The sequence below is a fragment of the Ochlerotatus camptorhynchus genome, unplaced genomic scaffold, assembly GCF_037179485.1.
Source record: "Ochlerotatus camptorhynchus isolate MF236.1 unplaced genomic scaffold, CSIRO-AGI_Acam_v1.1 ptg000063l, whole genome shotgun sequence".
In the NCBI taxonomy this organism is placed as follows: Eukaryota; Metazoa; Arthropoda; class Insecta; order Diptera; family Culicidae; genus Ochlerotatus; species Ochlerotatus camptorhynchus.
Genome location: NW_027040553.1, coordinates 1,956,659 through 1,975,447, shown reverse-complemented (window position 1 = coordinate 1,975,447; position 18,789 = coordinate 1,956,659). Strand labels below are relative to the sequence as shown.

The following is an 18,789-nucleotide window of genomic DNA, read 5'->3' as shown; positions in this document are numbered from 1 at the left end:
ACGATGGGCAGCGATTCTGCAAATAGTTCGGAGTGTTGATCGCTTCGCCCCAGAACTTCTTCTCCAGACCCGACTCAGCCAGCATACATCACATCATCTCCTTGAGATATCGGTTCTTCCGTTCAGCCACCCCGTTTTGCTGTGGCGAATACGGTGCCGACATCTGCTGAACAATACCATTGTCCGCGAAAAACTTTTTCAAACTACCACCAGAATACTCACCACCCCCATCCGACCTGAAGCACTTGGGGTAACGTCCGAAACGATTTTTCATCAAATTAAAGTATTCACGAATCTTCTCTTCTGCATCCGATTTGCGCTGAAGCAAGTAAATCGCCGAATAACGACTGTAATCGTCGACTAGAATAATGTAGAAGCGATTCCCCCGCGGTGTTGCTACTTCCATCGGACCACCCAAATCACTGTGCACAAGTTCACCAACTTCATTAGTTCGACTCTTCGAAGCTTTCGGAAATGAGTCCCGACTCATCTTCCCCTCACAACATGGTCCACACACCGATTTCACATCACATTGTCCAATCTTCAAGCCATGACCAAGATTCTCACGCACTATTTTTATTACAGCCTTCGAATCACGGTGCCCCAGGTGACGATGCCACAAATGCTCACACGAATCGCTATGCTTATTTTCAGCCGACAGCGCTCTATCCGGAAACTGTTTAAGGTGATACAGGCCACCCTTCCGTAGAACAACCAAGACCACTTCGTTTCCCTTGAACACTTTACATGCGGACTTCTCGAACAACACAGTGAGTCCTAAATCAGCAATCCTACTCACCGAGAGCAGATTGCTTGCGAGCGAAGGAACATGAAAAACGTTCTCCAGTTACACATTCACTCGAGTGCCATCACCGTTCACACAGGTAATCTTACCTGTACCAGCACCAGCTGATTTAATTTTCTTTCCGTCAGCCAAACAGATGGTCGCACTTTTGGAACCGTCGAGTTCTCCAAGGATAGATGCGTCATTGGTCATGTGAGAGATATCACCTGAATCAAGATACCACACACTTGCTTCTCCAGTACTCCCAGCCGCAAGACACATCTCGAACCTTTCATCACACTCGGCAGCCACATTCTCTTGACGATCTTGGGCCAACTTTCGGCAATCGCGCCGGAAATGTCCCTCCTTCTTACAGTAGTGGCACACTTTTTGTTTCTCCTTATTCACTTTCTGTTTCTCACTGAATAATTTATGCTGCCTTCCACTAGCCGAACCCGTGGCGAATGCACTCTCCGCTTCAGGAGACTTTTTAACTCGCCGTCGACCCTCATCCAGCAGCTTCCCTTTCACGAAATCAACTGTGAGATCGTCATCCGGACGACTCTCAAGTGCCATGATCAAGCCATCGTACGACGAAGGTAGGCTAGAAAGCATCAATGCCACAAACCAGTGATCTTTCACCTCTTCGCCTAGCGCCGTGAGCCGAAGCCTTGACTCCGCCATACTTCCACCTTCTGGCATACGTAACGATACCAACTGACGTTCAACATGTATTTTGCTCGAAAGAGATGCCCGCTTATGACAGTCCTTCAGAGCATCCCACATCTCCATTTTCAGCAGCTTTTCACGCGTCAATAGCAGCCGCATCTTGAACTTCCAGATGCCATAATTGTGATCGTTCAGTTTCTCAATCTAGACTTTCGTATCCGCCATTTTGTTTCCGGCACTACAATACTGTTCTTCTCGATATTTTTTAATACACTTCGGGTCGAACAACTAAACTATCGCACTTTCACGTTTAACTGGGCCCATAACCTATTGGACTTAGGATTACAGTGTAATGAAAGGCCAGGTTTAGAATACGAATATTGACTTAAGATGTTGTCACATCGAGAGCACATTTACGAATAAACAAAATGGTTCTTTTGCACTTTCTTCTCTCTGCTACGCAGTCGACCCTGCTGACATACCGATAGGGATGTACACGCACCACACGTATACTGTAGGGGTGGCACGATTGTTGCCTCTCCAATACTTTAGAGAAGCCCATAAATGTTTGAACTTAAGAGCACTGACGATAAATTTATAGATCTTCAGGGAAGCAACTTTAAAATTCACATTCCATGAATATCACTAATATCTCCAAACTTCTCAGATTTTCTATTCTATTTGTGGCATTCACTACTGTAGTTCATACCGAAATCCCAAAATCGAGTAGTATGTAGCTCCAGGAACACTGCGAAACCATCGGAAGCATTCTTCAGATGGATCCAATCTACACCAATGACCTGGATCGAATCGCTTCCCACAAAACCGTCTCGCTAAAACAGAAGAATAAAGCCCTTCTCGGTATTTACGTTCGGATAGTGCTCGCCGAACTAAACTACACCATCGCCGCCAAATACGAGCAGTACGGAGATGTAGCGATGAAACAACTGTTCAAGCTGAACAACACCCACTACATCTTGAAGTCGCTTCAACGCTCGAACCTAATCGACGTTGCTGCCCTTACGGAGCACGATTGCGAGCAACACTACCAGAAAATGACCCAAGACCTGAAGAAAGCCTATCTTAACTCGTGGTCCAAGCTGCTGTCATGCATCGCCCCACTGGAAGACGTTCTGAAACCGATCGGCGACCGGGTGAAAGACAAGGAACGAGCTACTATCAAGAAGCGGTTTTCCTCGTTCAACAAGGAACTGGACGAGGTGGTACGGACGCAGCGTGCCATCTCCGTACCGGATGGGCTGCTGCGGGAGGGCATCAAGCGGGACAACACCGAGCACATTATTCTGCAGTACAATGCGTTTTTTGAGATCTACTCCAAAGTACAGTTCAGTAAGAATCCGGATAAGTATGTCAAGTATCGACCGACGGATGTGACCGCGATACTATTTAAGGTAGTTGAAGTAATGGTTAAATTATGAATATTTAAAATACAGATTTATAAGGGCAGAGAAATAATTAGTAAAGGAATGTCATTTTTAATTATACCAAATTCCCCTGACTTCTTCAACAGAATCGATCAAAGCAGATAACACCTATTGACATTTTAATCTAGAGTTGAAAAACTGGTTGCACATTGAAAAACCTCAAACCTCGTCGGATCTACAAAGTAAACATAATCGTAAACAGGGATTCTCCACGCATAACTGCAGTTATTACTCATTTAATCACCGCTCTAATAGGAGGTGGACGTCCACCATAAATATTGCTCCATAAAACCCACCTTACCTGCCAAACGGTTAGATTTACGATCTCACCATCAGCAATTAACACCGCAACTAAACTTCCTTTAAATAGTCCATCACTTGCATTCAAACGATCATTCCCGTGACGATCAAGATGATCTTCCTGTTGACACTAGTGTCGCTTCTAGCGACTGATTCAACCGCCACGGAGCAAAATTTAAGCCGCCAAGGCTATCAGCTACCGTTCACCACCTATCCGGTACACTACAGTCTGCGGCTGGAGATGCCCGTTAATCTGGACTCGGTTGACCTCTACACCGGACAGGTCATCATCAGCATCAACGCCCCGTTCCCTACGAATCTCATCGTGCTGCATTCCGATTCCGGTATTGCAATCCATTCCGTCGATCTCAAGTGGGGCGACTCAGATGTGCCCATCGCGGCTGTAGAACGGGATGCCGCAACCCAGTTCCTCAAAATCTACACCTCAAATCCGATACTGAGCCTGGTGGACGGAGAGTACCAGTTGCTGATCGACTTCAGTGGGAACTTGGAACACCACGAAGGTCGAGGTTTCTTGAAGAAAAGCTACACGGAAACTGCAGAAGGTGACATTCTTATGGAGAAGCATTTCTACGCGATGACGGCCTTTGAACCGACTTTCGCTCGGAAGGCATTCCCATGCTACGATGAACCGGAGTATAAGGCGACCTTCGACATAGAAGTCATATCCAGTAGGAAACACAACGTTCACTCCAACGGGGACTTGATGGAGGAGCAGGAGTTGGACCAAGCTAGAAAGCTGGTTCGTTTCAACCGGACACCTCCGATGGCCAGCTATCTGGTGGCGATCTTGGTATCTGAGTTTGAAGAAACAGTTCGGGAATCTGATGGAGTGAGGATCGGGATACTGATCCAACCGGTTGACGGTGACGATGGAGCTTTGGAGTTTGCATTGAATATGACGGAGAAGTCGCTGCAGGCTTTGCAAGACTACACCGGGCAAAAGTACTCCCTTCCGAAGTTGTGCCAAGTCGGCATCGTAGGCTTCAGTGGGGGTATGGAGAACTGGGGATTGATTCTGTGTGATGAGGATTATCTGTTCGTAGACCAGCAGGCGGACATCTTCGAACAGATAGATTCGGCCAGATTGATCTCCCACGAGGTGGCTCATCAATTCTTCGGTAACCTTGTCGGAATTACCTGGTGGGATCATTTGTGGTTGAAGGAAGGATTTGCCACGTTCATGTCGGACAGGTTGACCTTGCAGTTCCTTCCCGAAGCCTATTGGACAATCAGATCCGAGTACGACCAGCGTACGTTGGCAGTACTGAACTACGACTCCAGTCCCCTAACCCATTCAATGCTCTACAGAGTTGAACATCCGGATGAAATTCAGGCGCTGTACTATGACGGAAATTATATGATTGTGTACGAGAAAGCTTCCCGAGTAATTCGCATGATGGAACAGGCACTGGGACCTGACGTGTTTCAAGCCGGAATTCAGAAGTATATCGCCACTAATCAGTTTACATCAGCCGATCCCTCTAGCTTGTACCAAAGTTTACATGAGCTTGTAGCTGCCAGTTCGATTATTCTGCAGGAAACTCACGTGGCCGAGATGTTCAACAGCTGGGTATACCAAGCCGGTCATCCTATAGTCGACGTTCAGCGTATTGGAAACTCGAACAAATACCGCTTCACGCAGCGCCCCTTTAGAGCATGCCCCAGTAGCCCTGGCAGTCGCTGGTGGATACCGATTTTCTACAGTTCGTACGAGTTGGATGAAGATTTCGGGGAAACGCCAGCTTTCTGGATTCCAGACAATACAGATTCAGTGATTGTGACCCTAGACGGAATGCTGCCGCTGGTGAACGTTGGATCGTATGGCTTTTACCGAGTCAGCTATTCGCAGCAGGGATGGAACGAGATCCTTGATAACTGGTACAGGATAGGCGGTTCAGCGCGAGCCAAGCTACTGGATGATGCCTTCAGTCTCCAGTGGGACCAGGAGGCGTTCTTTGAGCCTCTCTTTTTGATGTTGGACAAGTTGTGGAACGATACCGATCCACTGCCGTGGATAGCAGCGATGGCCGACCACAATCTCTGGCAGTTGGTTCGGCTAAGCTTGGGAAGGATGGATGTGGAGCAGGACATGAAGATTGTAGCCAAACGATTTACCTCGAATATGTTGAGGTTGTTCCAGAACGCTTCGAGTAACGGTGGCATGGAAGCTCGAATGCTGGCGCTGAAGTGGGCTTGCCGACTGGAGATGTCCAGCTGTCAGAAAATTGGAAAATCACTTAACAGTTACGATACCTGCTATCAGCTGTTGTCTCCGGAGTACGTGTCTGGATTGCAGTGCCATCTAAGATCGTTTAGGAAGTTGATCGACGCTGTTGACTTCGAAAGATGCTTCACCAGTTCGGAATTCTTCCAACAGTTCGTGGACAACGTGTTGCAGAACTTTAGGTGCCCCGCAATGCTTGATCTGTTCGTCGCTGTGATTAACACAGGAGTTCCTTACATAGACGAGCTTCTGGAGATATTGACTGCTGAAATTGGCTACCTCCAACTTACGTAAGTTTCCTTTAATCGATAACAAAATAAGATCTATAGGCATAACACAGCCAGGGAATTCATTACAGCATCGGAGGTCAGCATCTGGAAGTGTTCCTTCGAACGGCAGCCTATTACATCTACGATCCATACCAGCAACAGTTGATGATACGGTTCATGGAACACATAGAGGTGATCAGCGATGAGCAACGGATCGTCATTCAAAACCTGATGGCAGCTCACCTAGCCAGGGTTGCCGGAGTTTCGACTAGCTTGAAGCAATACCTGAACAACGCGGTGACTGTGGCAGACAAAACTGACTATCAATATGAGTATTGAAACCGTTTGCGTCAATGGCAGAAGACTTGTGGCAACTTGTATAAACGAATAAACGAATGCGGATGATCGAGGAAACGTTGTTGTGGATGATTTCTTAAGTTGAGATCCTGCAAACTGACCGTAGAATTCTTTCGACATCCTTTTGGAAGTTTGGCTAGTTTCTAAATTTTCTCAAAGCTCTTCCAAATGAATATCTATACTTTCCTAGGAAGTCTGTTGAGTATTGAGGAAGTCATCCACGGCAAGTTCAGAGGACTTCCGGAACAAAAATTGATAAATTTTTAAATGAGATGGAGAACCTTCTGGTTAGGTTCCAACAACCTTCAGATCCAGAATTCAGGGGAAGATTAGAGCGCTTCCTAGGAAATCACAGATTTCTTCTATGGCAAGTTCCGCAGACTACAGCCCTTATTACGAGTGTCACTTCACGATGAAAACGAGGTGAAGAGACCAGTTATCACGTGCCAGACACAATGGCTGTCAAAAGTTAAGCCACAGTTTCAGGGCTTTCTTTCCCATTCAAACCATCCACCATTCTCCGAAAGTGACAATTAAATTGCATTCGCCAAACAAGTACTTATATATTCAACAATCTAAACAAAGCACACTTACCTTGCCCGTCCTACTGCGTGGAAAAATCAAAGTCACTTTCATCGTTCGCCGAACTGATGGTCGTGTCCTCCTTCCCCGTTACCCCCTGCTTGACCGGCGACTCAGACTTCCCATCCGATTCACTTGCCATCTCTTCAACCTTCTCCTCCGTTGATTCAACACCGGCAACACTTACCGAACTCATCAGCGTCGACGAGGGCTCTCGTTGCTCCACTCGCACCTCCTCCTCATCCTCCTTACCCTCCTTGACTTCTTCCTGCACAACTTGCGGAGCAACGTCTACCACTTGCCCGTCCCCCTCAACGGCCGTGGCTTCATAATTAGCATATTCTTGCTGTTCTTGCGATTGATCATAGTACGCTTGATCCGATTGCTGCTGCTGATTCTCTTCGCCGTAGTACTGCTGCTCCACAGCATTGGGATCCTCGTAGTATCCCTGCTGTTGTTGATCCGACTGCTGTTCCTGCGGTTGTTCGTCATAATAGCCCTGCTCGAATACGTACTGCGTTGGGCCGGGATACTCCGTCGCTTGCTGGTACTGGTTCGGATCGACATCCGCGTACTCCTGGTACGGCTGAACTTGCGAAGGATCCTGCTGTCCGGATTGATCGTCAGTGGCGTACTGCTGTTGGTAGTACGTCTGTTGATCGACACCGTCTTGCTGTTGGTGCTGATAGTCTACGTTCGGATCGTACTCTGGCTGGTACTGAGAGTAGTCGTACTGCTGCGGATCTTCTGGGGGTGGTTGTTCCGGTTCGGGATCGACCGGGGCTGCCGAGTGAATTTCCGTCGCGGACAGGTTCTCCCCGGTTGGAGATGTTCGTTTCGATCCGGAAGGTGTAGAACGCTTCTCGTGGGGACTTGTCTCGCCGTTGCTGACGACTTCGTCGATCGTTTCCGGAGTGCGGGATTGGTTGGTGGTGGCATAGCTTTTGGTTCGGACGGCTTGGCGTGCCGTTGACCAGTGCGTTTCGTTTGACTGTGCGACGTCGGTTGGACCGTAGTCGTAAGCGTATTCTACGGGTTCTTGGGCGGTGTACTCTGGCGGTGGAGCTTCCTGGCAGTCTTGCGTTGTCGGCGGATAAGCGTCATCAGGGGGTAGATAGTGTTCCTGTTGGTAGACAACTTCCTGGTCGTAGCTCGGCTGCAGATATTCAGGTTGCATTTCACCAAATGCAGCTGAAGTGCTGGCAAGTTCGTCTAAAGAGAAGTAAAAATGGATTTGAGTCTAATGGGTAATCGCAAACAACAAGCAACCTACCCTGTTCAGACGAATGTGGAGCATCTTCTTCTTTCGGTAGCTCGCGGACATCAGTTTCCAAGTCGTCGGAAACTGCCGGAGCTTCGCGTCGCTCTTCTACTTCGGAGATTACCCCGCGAAGTGTTCGTGTTATCACATCCTGAAGCGGCGGCGATCTGATGAGTAGTGGTTCTTCAACAGTGTCCTGTGGTGGTACCGCCGAAGGCGGACGAACACTAGAGTTCACCTCAACAACTTTCTCCCAGCGTTGATTGATGACAGCGTCGTCCGATACCTCAAGAGACTGTATCTCGTCCAGTGGGAATGACGAATCATCGTTCAGCTCGAGATTAGCAGTTGCCTTCACGATCTCTTCGATGATGGGCGAATCGTCGAGGAAGCGACTCGTTCCCGGTGGTGGTTGTAGAAGATCTTCGTCTACGTCGTTTGTGAAGTCTTCCAGGTAAGCCACCGGAAGGGGCGTTGAAGCAATGGTTGGCGGTTCGATTACGATGTCTGGTGGTGGATCGTTGCCGGCTACCGCTGAAGCGGTAGTGGTAGATCCTTTCAAGATTTCGTTGTCGATGTATTGGATGAATTCTTCGTTGGATAGATCGAACTTCTTGGCGACTTGTGGAACGGTTGAGGGTGCACGATGAGGTGTTTGAGGGATTGGGGCGGGTTCCGTGGGTGGGTTGAGGGTGGTGATGTTCGGCGAAGGTGGGATGTCCCGAGGAGGAGGTCGAAGGAATGGATCTTGCGTGAAAGTTGGAGTAGGTGCCAGGAAACTTGAAGTGTACTGCTGGTGCATCGGAAGCTGCTGATGGTTGATGTAGTTGGACAGAGCCGTTGGCGGAGGGATGGGGTTGTAGGAAACCGTCTGTGCGTGGGTCATGTCGGACAGATATCGAACAAATTCCGATTTAGGGGACTCGGATGCTCTGGGAGGGAACTGGAAGGGGGTTGTTTGTTGAGGTGCCGGGAAAAACTGTGGCTGGAGAGAGTACATGGATGGAACGGGAGAGCAAGGTGGAAGAGCTCGCTGGGATGACCAGGATCGAATCAAGTACGATTCGTATTGAGTCTAGAAGAGAAGAGGATATTAGTCGAAGAGATTACATTCGACAAGCATCCGGATTACCTTCAGCATCTTCAGGCGATCGGTTTTGGCCGCAAGGGAAGTGGCCTGTTGATCGATTTTGTGCAACATCCGCAGTAAACTTTCGTTTCGATCCGCTCGCTGCCGGTCCAACTCCATCATGCGTTTGTACTTCAGTTTAAGCTGTCGAGCTGCAGCCCTTTCGCTGAAATTTGTTAACACTGTCTAGTAATTACGCTCGGGAACTTCAAACATAACCTTTTACCATTCCTGTCGCTCTCGCATCAATTGACTGAAACGTTGCTCCAGCTCGGCTCTTTCCAGTTCGCTGTAAAAAGGAACCGGTCAGTATAATCTCAAACCACTGGGAAGAAGTTCTAATAGCTAAACTCACCACTTCTTGATCTTATTCTCCATTTCCATGAACCGCAACTGGTAATTGTGGCGATTGATGTCCTGCTCGGGAAACATTTTCTGAAAAGACCAGTAGACAAACTAACACGGACTATCCTAGTCTCATTTAACGCCCCATTCGAAAAAGTGAGGTTAGGAAAGTCCTTTGAGGTCAAACGAAAATCTGCAGTAGTATGACCTCGCGTCACGAATCAGGTAAACAATAATTGCAATTTCTCAACCCCCACGCGATATAAATTCAGGCGCATCGTCTCCCCCTCATGGATATATGTAGTACCATAAACGGACGCAATACAAGGGTGGTAATAAATGGAAAATCGATTCGTAGCACTACCGTAGCGGAATTCGGTGACGTAGTCGAGCGCAAGGAAAACAAACTTATAAACCATCGACTATCGCCGTCATCATCATCATCAAAATGTTAATCAAATGTGTGTATGTAGGAAAGAAGCACATTCATCGTTGCACAGATGGACCTGCATTGTGCAGCGAAAATTTCGTTACGCTTCGAAGGGCATGCACGCAATGGCATAATGACCTTTGCTCCGAGGGGTTGTTTGGTTTGTCTCCTATGAGTAGGCCTTGAATTATTTTTATATGTTCCAGAAAAGATCGATTGCTTTGCTTGAATCGTAGGTCACCGAGATCCGTTACGTAACAGACTATCGTAGTTTTACAAAATTAAGAAACTGGTCAAATTCGTATTCTAATCTAACACTACCGCGTCACAATCAGTTCGCATTTGTCTTACTTACAAAACAAAACAGGCACAATTTGATAAATTACGCGCTAGCGAATGTGTTATTTCTGACAGCCACTATCCTCTGTCGCCTCCTGCGAAAGACTAACTTGAGTTGAGACTAGAACTTCCGATCGTCACCCACCACGGGGAACAGGATAACTGTTGGTCGGTCGGGAAGGTCCCCTCGCTGGTAGAATTACTTTCCGGCTCAATGCTCCTCCTCTGCCATGTCGCAGGTTTAAGCAACGGTAGTGGAACAACGTGGCGGTGGCGCGAAGGTCCTTGGTGGTGGCGAGGAAGTTACCAAGGCAACAGCAATCTATTGTTTACTTGTGCGCTCATCCAGTGGTGGTCTGGATCGTTTTGGATTTTTTTTTTAAATTATACTAAAGAAGGGGAACATGAAAAAATTGTCACAATTAATTTATTTATTTATTTATTTCGGAAAGAGCTTAAAATTCTCAATTATCCTGTTGATACTCTTAAGCTGGGTTTAGACAGGGCAAGCCAATTGATCAAATAAGTTGAATTCAACTGACTTGAACGCGAATTGAACGTGTAAACCATGCCATTCAACTGACTTGATCAACTCACTTGAATTGAAAAAAGTTGAACCAGGCTCAACTTTTCAAGCCAATTGAATTCAACTGAGTTGATCATTTGACTTCCCTAGTTTAAACCCAGCTGACTTGATCAATTGACTTGCCCTGTCTAAACCCAGCTTTATGGTTATGATTCTCGGTACAAGATGTTGTTACGTCAACAAGAAGTCAGAATTATAATTTATTTTTAAATCCTGGATGTCAAATTATTTTTCTGTGCCCAGGGTCTCGAAAAAATATCACCGCTTGGAATTTTGACCGAATTCATTTGATTTAATTGTAATCCTCCATAACATACCATTTATGAATTCTCCGAAAACTCCCATGGAACTCCCAGAATCATCTTCTTGTTATCCTCAATATGTCCATAGATTTCTTTTATTTATTAACTTGGAGTTCTCCTTAGAATTATCATGGTATAATCCTCTTTCTCGTTCAAATTTTCTCATATTTTCTTAAGAATTAACGTCAAAAATTGTTATAAATTTTCATTAAAATTAAAATTCAGGGTTGCCTAAGAATTCTACACAAATTTACTTTCGTATTCTTCTGAACTACCTCGAAAGCAGATTTCACGTAACAGTTCCTCCCAGAACAGTATTGTAATGAGTTCATTAAAAATTCTCATCAAATTCCACGACCCTTGAAATGTTTTTACAAGGTCCATATTTTTTTTTTTTAATAATTTTATATTCTCAAAAATGTTCTGTTTACCTTCAATCCATATTCATGAAAATGTCTACGAGCATGGCTGTTTTGACGTCCAGAATTTAAAAAAAAAAAGTTTAAAATTTGTGAAACCTGAAGTGAACTAAATAACAATCATTGGAAATCCCGTTGCGCGAATCGCCAGGATGGGATTTCATTTTCCCTTTGATTATTTGGACAGGCTCAACTCCAATTAATTTAGTCAATTCATCTTTGATCTGATCCAAGGATTCACCACTGGGCAGACCTTTCAAGACAACCTTGAACAGACGTTCAGTTTTGGTGTTGTAAGTGAAAAATGTGTGTTGCTTCTCAGTAAGGTACTTGAGAAGACGTTTGAATCCGTCTAAGGTTTCAGCCAATACACGGCATTCACCACGACGGCCAATTTGAAGTGAAAACTTAAATTGAACAAAGCTCAAAAGTTCCTTGCGAAGAGCATGGAAATCGGAAGTGCTTACAACGATAGGGGATGAATTTCATCAGAAGGAGGATCAAGCGATTGCACTTTTCATTTGCGCTTAGGCGCCATGGCGGCAGAACCAAGTTTCTCCAAATCGTCTTCCAAACAGATTACTATAAGAATCCCGAAGAATCGAAGAGAAATTTTCCAAATCTAGCCAAGCAGGATTACATCAGGTGGGGTCCAAACAAGGATCGAAGAGGAATAGGAGTCAAACAAGGTAGAAATTTTACAGGTTGAGCACTGAAAAGTGCTGCTTAAATTTGTTGTAGTTTTAGGTAGCAGTAACACTTCCTTCAGCAAAAATCAAATAGATCCGCACAGCAAGAGAGCACGATGCGGACTGATCAACTCATCGTTCATTGTTTGAATCCAATGATCTCTGTCAGGCCGTCGTAGAACTTCTTCGTAAGTCGTTGAATCATGCATCGCACATTCACCATTGGTTAAATCAGGAGGTAACTGGGGGGAATGGTATCACCAGAGTATGCTCCAAAGCTAATGTAATCATTGTATTTGCCTGGATAACTGCGCTCCCGATCACTGCGCCTTAACCCTTTCTGCGTATCAGCTGGTTTATTCAGTTGCAATGGGAGCACATTTTCAGCTGCATCCACAACCTCTTTAAGGTCTTCATCTTCATATCAAAGAGTATTATCATAGAGGTAACTCTAAGACTAGTAGGTCCCGAAATAACGTGCTCAACTTTTTGGCTCAGCTCTGGTACTATCTTCGGTCCCAAGCTAATCGATTCACCCCTCGAAACATAGGAAAATCCACGAACCCATCATTATATCTGTCAAACTTTCATAGCGAATCAAAACAAACATAGTGTAGTACTCGAATTTCGACTAGAATGGTGTACGTTAATCGATTTGCTTGGGACCAATATTCTAGTCAAGTAGTGAGCCAATTTTAAATCGTTAGTTTCGAATTGATTGTTGGTATTATCACCATCACATGGAACCGAGGGGGACTACTCTATCTACGATGCAGGAAAGATTGTGGTTTGCTGTGGCTAGCTGCGAGTACGCTATTTCAGATGACGATTCTGAAGCTTTCCTGCAAAAAGATGATGCGCGATGTAAGAAGATGCGAGAAATGAATCAAGAATTTTAGAAAATTGATTCGCTAGTGTGAGATTTTTCGAGCATATAGAATTTAGATTTAGATGTGTCATCCCCCTCGCAAGAAACAGCAGCGACTTCGTCTTGCTGCTCTTCACTGCTTCCATCAGCAGCGCTAACTGGTACAGTACTTGTTCGCTAACTGGGCGTTCTTTAATTGGGCTACGTCAAAAATATACGTCACATTATGTTTGACATATCGTTGTCAAAATTGGCCAAGGGCATTCGAATAGAATATTAAGTGTTAATATAAATAAATTTGAAATTATATTCATTTCACACTGAAATCAGGACAGGAAAGCGTTTTTAGCGCAATCGTTAAGCCTTTTTAAACTCGTAAAGTTGAATGCTGTGAAAATAACAGCAAAGTTTACGTTGCTTCAATTCAATGCATATTAATTTTTGTAACGCCGATCAAATAATCCTTTGCAATTCCCCTCAGTGTTTTTTTTTTACGTTTGACAAGCCAGCTCAGTTAGCGAGTGGAATTCGATAACTGGGCTGCACTTTTAGCCTCATTAGCGAACAAGTACTGTACCAACAGCTCTTCAAAGTGTAGCTCCAAGAACTCCACTGGCTGTGTATTTTGTGACAGTTTGAAACCGAACTTTTTGTCAGTGCAAACCTCAACCTGAGGTAGGTTTTAAAAACAAACGATCAAACTGAAGTTTGTCAGACAGGTTGAAATTGAATAATAAAAAAAATCGATATTAGATTCGGCTACTTCCAGACCACGCCTCTTCTGACGTCATGTTCTCCAATGACCGCGTTAGACATCGATTGACCAGATAGGTAGCTGTTGAAACTGTTTCCGCCCAAAATTGCTTACCAAGCTTTGCATCGTTGAGCATGCACCGTGCTTTCTTCATCAATGTACGATTCATACGTTCTGCAACACCATTATGTTTGGGTGTATACGGACACGTGGTTTGATACCGTTTGATCCGCACGCAAAACTTTCAACTTCTTTTCGCTTTGTCTTTCGGCTCTAGCTTTGAATTTCTTGTATGCTTCAAGCCTTCCTTTCGAGAAAGAACACCACTACCTTCTTACTGGCATCGTCCACGAAGGTAACACAATAGTGACTTCCTCCAAACGATGGCACCTCCATAGAGCCACACAGGTCGAGTAATTCCTTCGCTCTTGAACCACTGGTAGGAAACGAAAATAAGGGCCTGCTTGCCCGTGAGACACAATACACAATTTGTGAGTGGTTCATTCTTTCATTTTCATTTTGAGATGTACAAGGGGGTCAGGGGCCGTGTCACCGATGTGAATATTCACAGCATCCATAATACACCAGGGAAGGGGAGAGGAGTGAGCAACACAGCATTTTTACCCATGGGGGTTAAAAAAGTTTTGCGAGGTACACTTATGGTGAACCAGCTGCTCAGGGAATGTAGAAAGGAAAAGGGTTGGGTAGGTTTAAAATGCAGAATTACATGCCGTCGCGATTGAATGCGCATGTTTAAATAACGTTGATCCTGGTACCTTCATATAAATTTGCATATCATCCAGTTATGATTATTGTCAATAATACTTACATTTCGTCATGATGCTACCTACTTTACCTGTTATGTGATACTTATCACCACAGAATCCTTCCTTGAATCGCAGACCAGGTCCACTAACAAAACACTCGTTCCGAGAAGGGGCTCATGGTCATCTACTTCTTCTTCAGGTTCGCTCACCACCCGGAATGAAGGCTCGGTGCGGTTAGTAATATCAAACAGTGTTACATGCAAACGAAAAAGAGATACAACCAGGATTAGTTTTTAAAAGTAATAGTTTCATCTGAATACCCAATTATCTCAGCGACATTGTCCCGCTCTGAACCCACACCTAAAGCTATTTTGTGATTACATGGCTACTTTGGTACTCACATGAAATGTTGTGCAAGTACCACAAGTTCAACAACCCCCAACTATGGACAGCTCAATGTTAATACCATTTACTCTTTGAATCAGCGTACATCAACATGATAATCTACTAAGAAACACCTAAGAATGAATAGAGATAAAGCTCGAAAATACAATTTTAACTGATGGTACTTTATAAACATCAAACTGTCCAATATTGGACCCTGCCAACACACGGCGGTAGGAAGGTAATTTGGGCCGTCAAAATGGTTCATCGGTTGCGAAGTGAAGTGCTTCTCAAACTTAAGCGATACATTTCTCAATTTTTCAACGTTATCCTAACGTAAACTTAATATTATCACCCATATGCCCGTCCACGCCCGAAACCCATCCACCACACAAAATCAAATAAAAACGTTTCTGTATGACAAACACGCCCAGACATAAACGAGATTATGGGTGTATATCTTCACTGTAACAACTACGGGTAATCATCGAAAGCACTTGCATTCCACTCAGGCACTTTTGAGCAAACTGCAATCACTCTCTCATGCTCGAAATGTGCCACGACCAAATTGGCACAACGACGCCCTATACGCTATCTGACCAAAGCGCAGGGTACAATCGGCGAGTGGTTCATTCTTGAACTCGATTCCACTAGCCACTTCCTTGAGTTTCTTCAAGTTTTCTTCATTCAAATGGCTAAGACGTCTGAGCCACACGCGATACAGACTGCCTTCTTCAGCAGGTTGATTGCTTGCTAGGTCCGGAATGTTCAACACATTAACAACTTCCACGCTTCCTTCTTTAGTTCCCATAGAAACCGTTCCCGTTGCAACGGGCTTGATGTTGCTGTTGTTTGCTGTTCCGACGTCATGGTCCATGGCAACCGCGTTAACGAACGATTGATCCGAACGTGCCATGTGGCTGGTGGCACCGGAAGAGATACCACTCATCGGTTCTTACATCTCTAATAGTGAAAATACAGCAGAGCTCTTTTGACTTGCTTGTTTTCAAAAATGACTCATTGGCATTTCTTCCAAGCTTCCTTTGCAGTTACCGCATCCTGCACCAGGCTGTAGTTATAGCTCTCTAGAGTAAGGCATATCGTGGCCAGAGCCTACAACTTCACATCCTCACCGTCTCCGTCAATGCCAGACCAGCTTCCTTCACGGATCGGAATCATCCGCATCGCAAGTGCCAACGTCGTATAGTTCTCCCTTCCTTTTAGCTTTTCAATAGCTGGCAGCGCCACGTGATAGGAAGAAGAAGAAGAAGTTCAACGGAAAATGCCACCGTTGTGGAAAAACTGGCCACATGCAGAAAGACTGACTGCTGGCTCCTCTCTGCCTTCTGTTCGAAATGTCCCTCTCCGGTGGGGTGTTTCCTTCCTGCTGGAAATCAGCTGAGATGTTTCCAGTGCATAAGAAGGGATGCAAAAGAAACATCGACAACTATCGCGGCATCACATCGTTGTGTGCCATATCTAAACTGTTCGAGTTGGTCGTTATGGAACCATTAGTCTCTCACTCCAAGCAGCACTTGAGCGAAGACCAGCATGGTTTCATGGCAGGGCGGTCGACTAAGGCCTGTACCCGAAAAAAAAAATGCACCAGACAAAAGTGTTCGCCAAAAATTTATTTTAAGTCCAATTTTCTTGAAACTTTCAGGGAATGAACTAATACATATGGATTATGTTTCGGCATAATTACTTTATTCAATTTCCTTTCCATCGCTGAAATCCCGCACCTTTCCCTTAAGACCCCTCATTACATTTTGTGCAATGGTGGAGCCGACCTTTTTGGTCACTTTCATCCATTCTTTCTTCAACTCCAGCTCGTTCTTAAACATCTTGGACGATTTTCGAACTTTGGCCTTCATTATGACCCAAAATTTTTCCACCGGACGAATCTCTGGTGAATTTGTTATTGTCTCTGTACCAATCCAACGTCGATCGCGCGTAATGGCATGATGCCAGGTCAGGCCAAAATAATGTCTCGCCTCCGTGGGACCGCAGGAAGGGCAACAGATGCTTCTGGAGGCACTCGATGCGATAAATTTCGCTGTTGATGGTACCCATTGTGATGTACGGTTTACTCAGTTTACCGCATCGGCATATGGCCTGCCAGAGCAAGTATTTTTTTGGCGAATTTGTCCACTTTCTTCTTCCTTATGTCTTCCGGAACATCAAACCGTGATTTGGCAACGTAGAACTCCAGCCCCAGTATCTGCTTTGCGTCTGCCTTGATGTAGGTTTCGTCATCCATAACCACACACATCGGTTTCGTTAACCACTCTCGATACAGCTTCCTTGCGCGGGATTTGGCCGCCGTGTTTTGTTGATCACGCCAGTTCGGTGCCTTCCGGTCCTTGAATACATGCAGCCCAGCTCGTTTCATGGTTTGCTGAACGCACCAGGCGGAACACTTTGCCTTCAGAGACGCGGCTCGAAAGGTTCGGATTACGCTTGAAATAATCCAACACCTTCCGGGCCTTCACAGGCTCAGCTGTCTTCGATTTTCTTCCACTTCGAGCCCGCCACTCGGTCGTCTGGGACTCCTTAAACGATGTTACCACCCAAGACACAGTTGTATGGGTGATTCCCAGTTGTCTTCCGATCCATCTCAAGGTCGCAGTCGGATTTTCCATGACGGCGCGCAAAATTCTCCGGCGATTTTCTTCTTGTTTCGATGACATCTCAATAACCACTGAACCGATTGTTATGAAATTTTGCACATGTAAACAATTCACTCCAAACTAGTTATACCCAGATTTTCGTCAATTTTTCATCACGGATAAAAAAGTTACACACGGATAAAAATTGTACATTTTTTTCGAGTACAAGCCTTACTTCCAACCTTCTGTTGGAAGTTCTCACCTTGTACATTACGGAGAGTATGACAGACCATATGCAAACAGATGTCATCTACACTGACCTATCAGCCGCCTTCGACAAGTTGAACCATCCTATAGCGATCGCCAAACTGCATAGGCTCGGGATAAACGGCAGTCTCCTACGATAATTCGCATCCTGTCTATCTGATCGTTAGTTGGAAGTTGCAATCGACGACTGCCGATCTCCTTCGTTCCCTGCCACTTCGGATATTCCGCAAGGTAGCCGCTTCGGCCCGTTGATATTTCTTGTGTATTTCAACGACGTCAATTTCGTCCTCGACGGTCCACGACTGTCGTTCGCAGACGACATGAAAATCTATCTCCGAATCCGAGCCATCGCTGACTGCCACCTTCTCCAACTCCAACTCAACGCTTTTGCTAATTGGTGTCAAATGAACCGCATGGTTGTAAATCCAACAAAATGTTCAGTAATCACGTTCTCACGGAAGAAACATCCTAGAAACAGTTGTATCCTAGAAGGCGTTGACGTACATCGTGTGAATCACATTAAGGATCTGGAAATCATCATAGATTGTCAACTCACATACAGCCAGCATATATCGTACGTGATCAACAAGGCATCCAGAACGCTCGGCTTCATTTTCAGGATAGCTAAAAGTTTCACGGACATCTACTGTTTGAAGTCGCTTTACTGCTCCCTCGTCCGGTCGGTGTTAGAATACTGCTGTCCTGTATGGAACCCAAATTACACTAAGAGTAGAGTTTATTCAACGACGATTCATCTGGTTTGCCCTTCGATGATTGCCTTGGAGGGATCCTCATCGACTTCCAAGCTACGAAAGTCGGTGCCAGTTGATTCACCTGGATCCCTTGTGGAGTCGAAGAGATACGACAAGGGCCCTGTTTGTGGCAAACATTCTACAGGGCAGAATCGATTGTCCTTCTATTCTACAACAAATCGACGTTAACATTCAACCACGAGCACTCCGTAACAACGCAATGCTGAGGATACC

At 45.3% G+C, this 18,789-nt stretch overlaps 2 protein-coding genes across 2 annotated transcripts; one reads left to right on the top strand and one right to left on the bottom strand.

Annotated features, from left to right (window-relative positions):
- The first annotated feature begins 2,229 nt into the window (after positions 1–2,229).
- On the top strand, positions 2,230–6,144 carry LOC135696914 (glutamyl aminopeptidase-like). The gene is made up of 3 exons (XM_065216450.1): positions 2,230–2,865; positions 3,269–5,736; positions 5,805–6,144. Exons 1-3 carry the CDS (start codon positions 2,230–2,232, stop codon positions 6,052–6,054), a joined length of 3,354 nt encoding a protein of 1,117 aa, XP_065072522.1. The 3' UTR covers positions 6,055–6,144.
- A 495-nt stretch (positions 6,145–6,639) lies between these two features.
- Positions 6,640–10,224, bottom strand: LOC135696928 (titin-like). The gene is made up of 6 exons (XM_065216470.1): positions 10,175–10,224; positions 9,400–9,479; positions 9,271–9,333; positions 9,048–9,210; positions 7,928–8,990; positions 6,640–7,866 (listed from the first exon to the last, which is right to left on the bottom strand). Exons 2-6 carry the CDS (start codon positions 9,474–9,476, stop codon positions 6,677–6,679), a joined length of 2,556 nt encoding a protein of 851 aa, XP_065072542.1. The 5' UTR covers positions 9,477–9,479; positions 10,175–10,224; the 3' UTR covers positions 6,640–6,676.
- Positions 10,225–18,789: the final 8,565 nt, after the last annotated feature.

What these genes read in the sequence shown, in the direction of transcription:
- LOC135696914 (XM_065216450.1), top strand. Translation starts at nt 2,230, where the DNA reads ATGGATCCAATCTACACCAATGACCTGGATCGAATCGCTTCCCACAAA. An exon ending in TGACCGCGATACTATTTAAG is followed by an intron (nt 2,866 to 3,268) that starts GTAGTTGAAGTA and finishes TCCTTTAAATAG; the next exon opens with TCCATCACTTGCATTCAAAC. An exon ending in ATTGGCTACCTCCAACTTAC is followed by an intron (nt 5,737 to 5,804) that starts GTAAGTTTCCTT and finishes AATTCATTACAG; the next exon opens with CATCGGAGGTCAGCATCTGG.
- LOC135696928 (XM_065216470.1), bottom strand. Translation starts at nt 9,476, where the DNA reads ATGTTTCCCGAGCAGGACATCAATCGCCACAATTACCAGTTGCGGTTC. An exon ending in ATGCGAGAGCGACAGGAATG is followed by an intron (nt 9,211 to 9,270) that starts GTAAAAGGTTAT and finishes AACAAATTTCAG; the next exon opens with CGAAAGGGCTGCAGCTCGAC. An exon ending in ATCGCCTGAAGATGCTGAAG is followed by an intron (nt 8,991 to 9,047) that starts GTAATCCGGATG and finishes CTTCTCTTCTAG; the next exon opens with ACTCAATACGAATCGTACTT.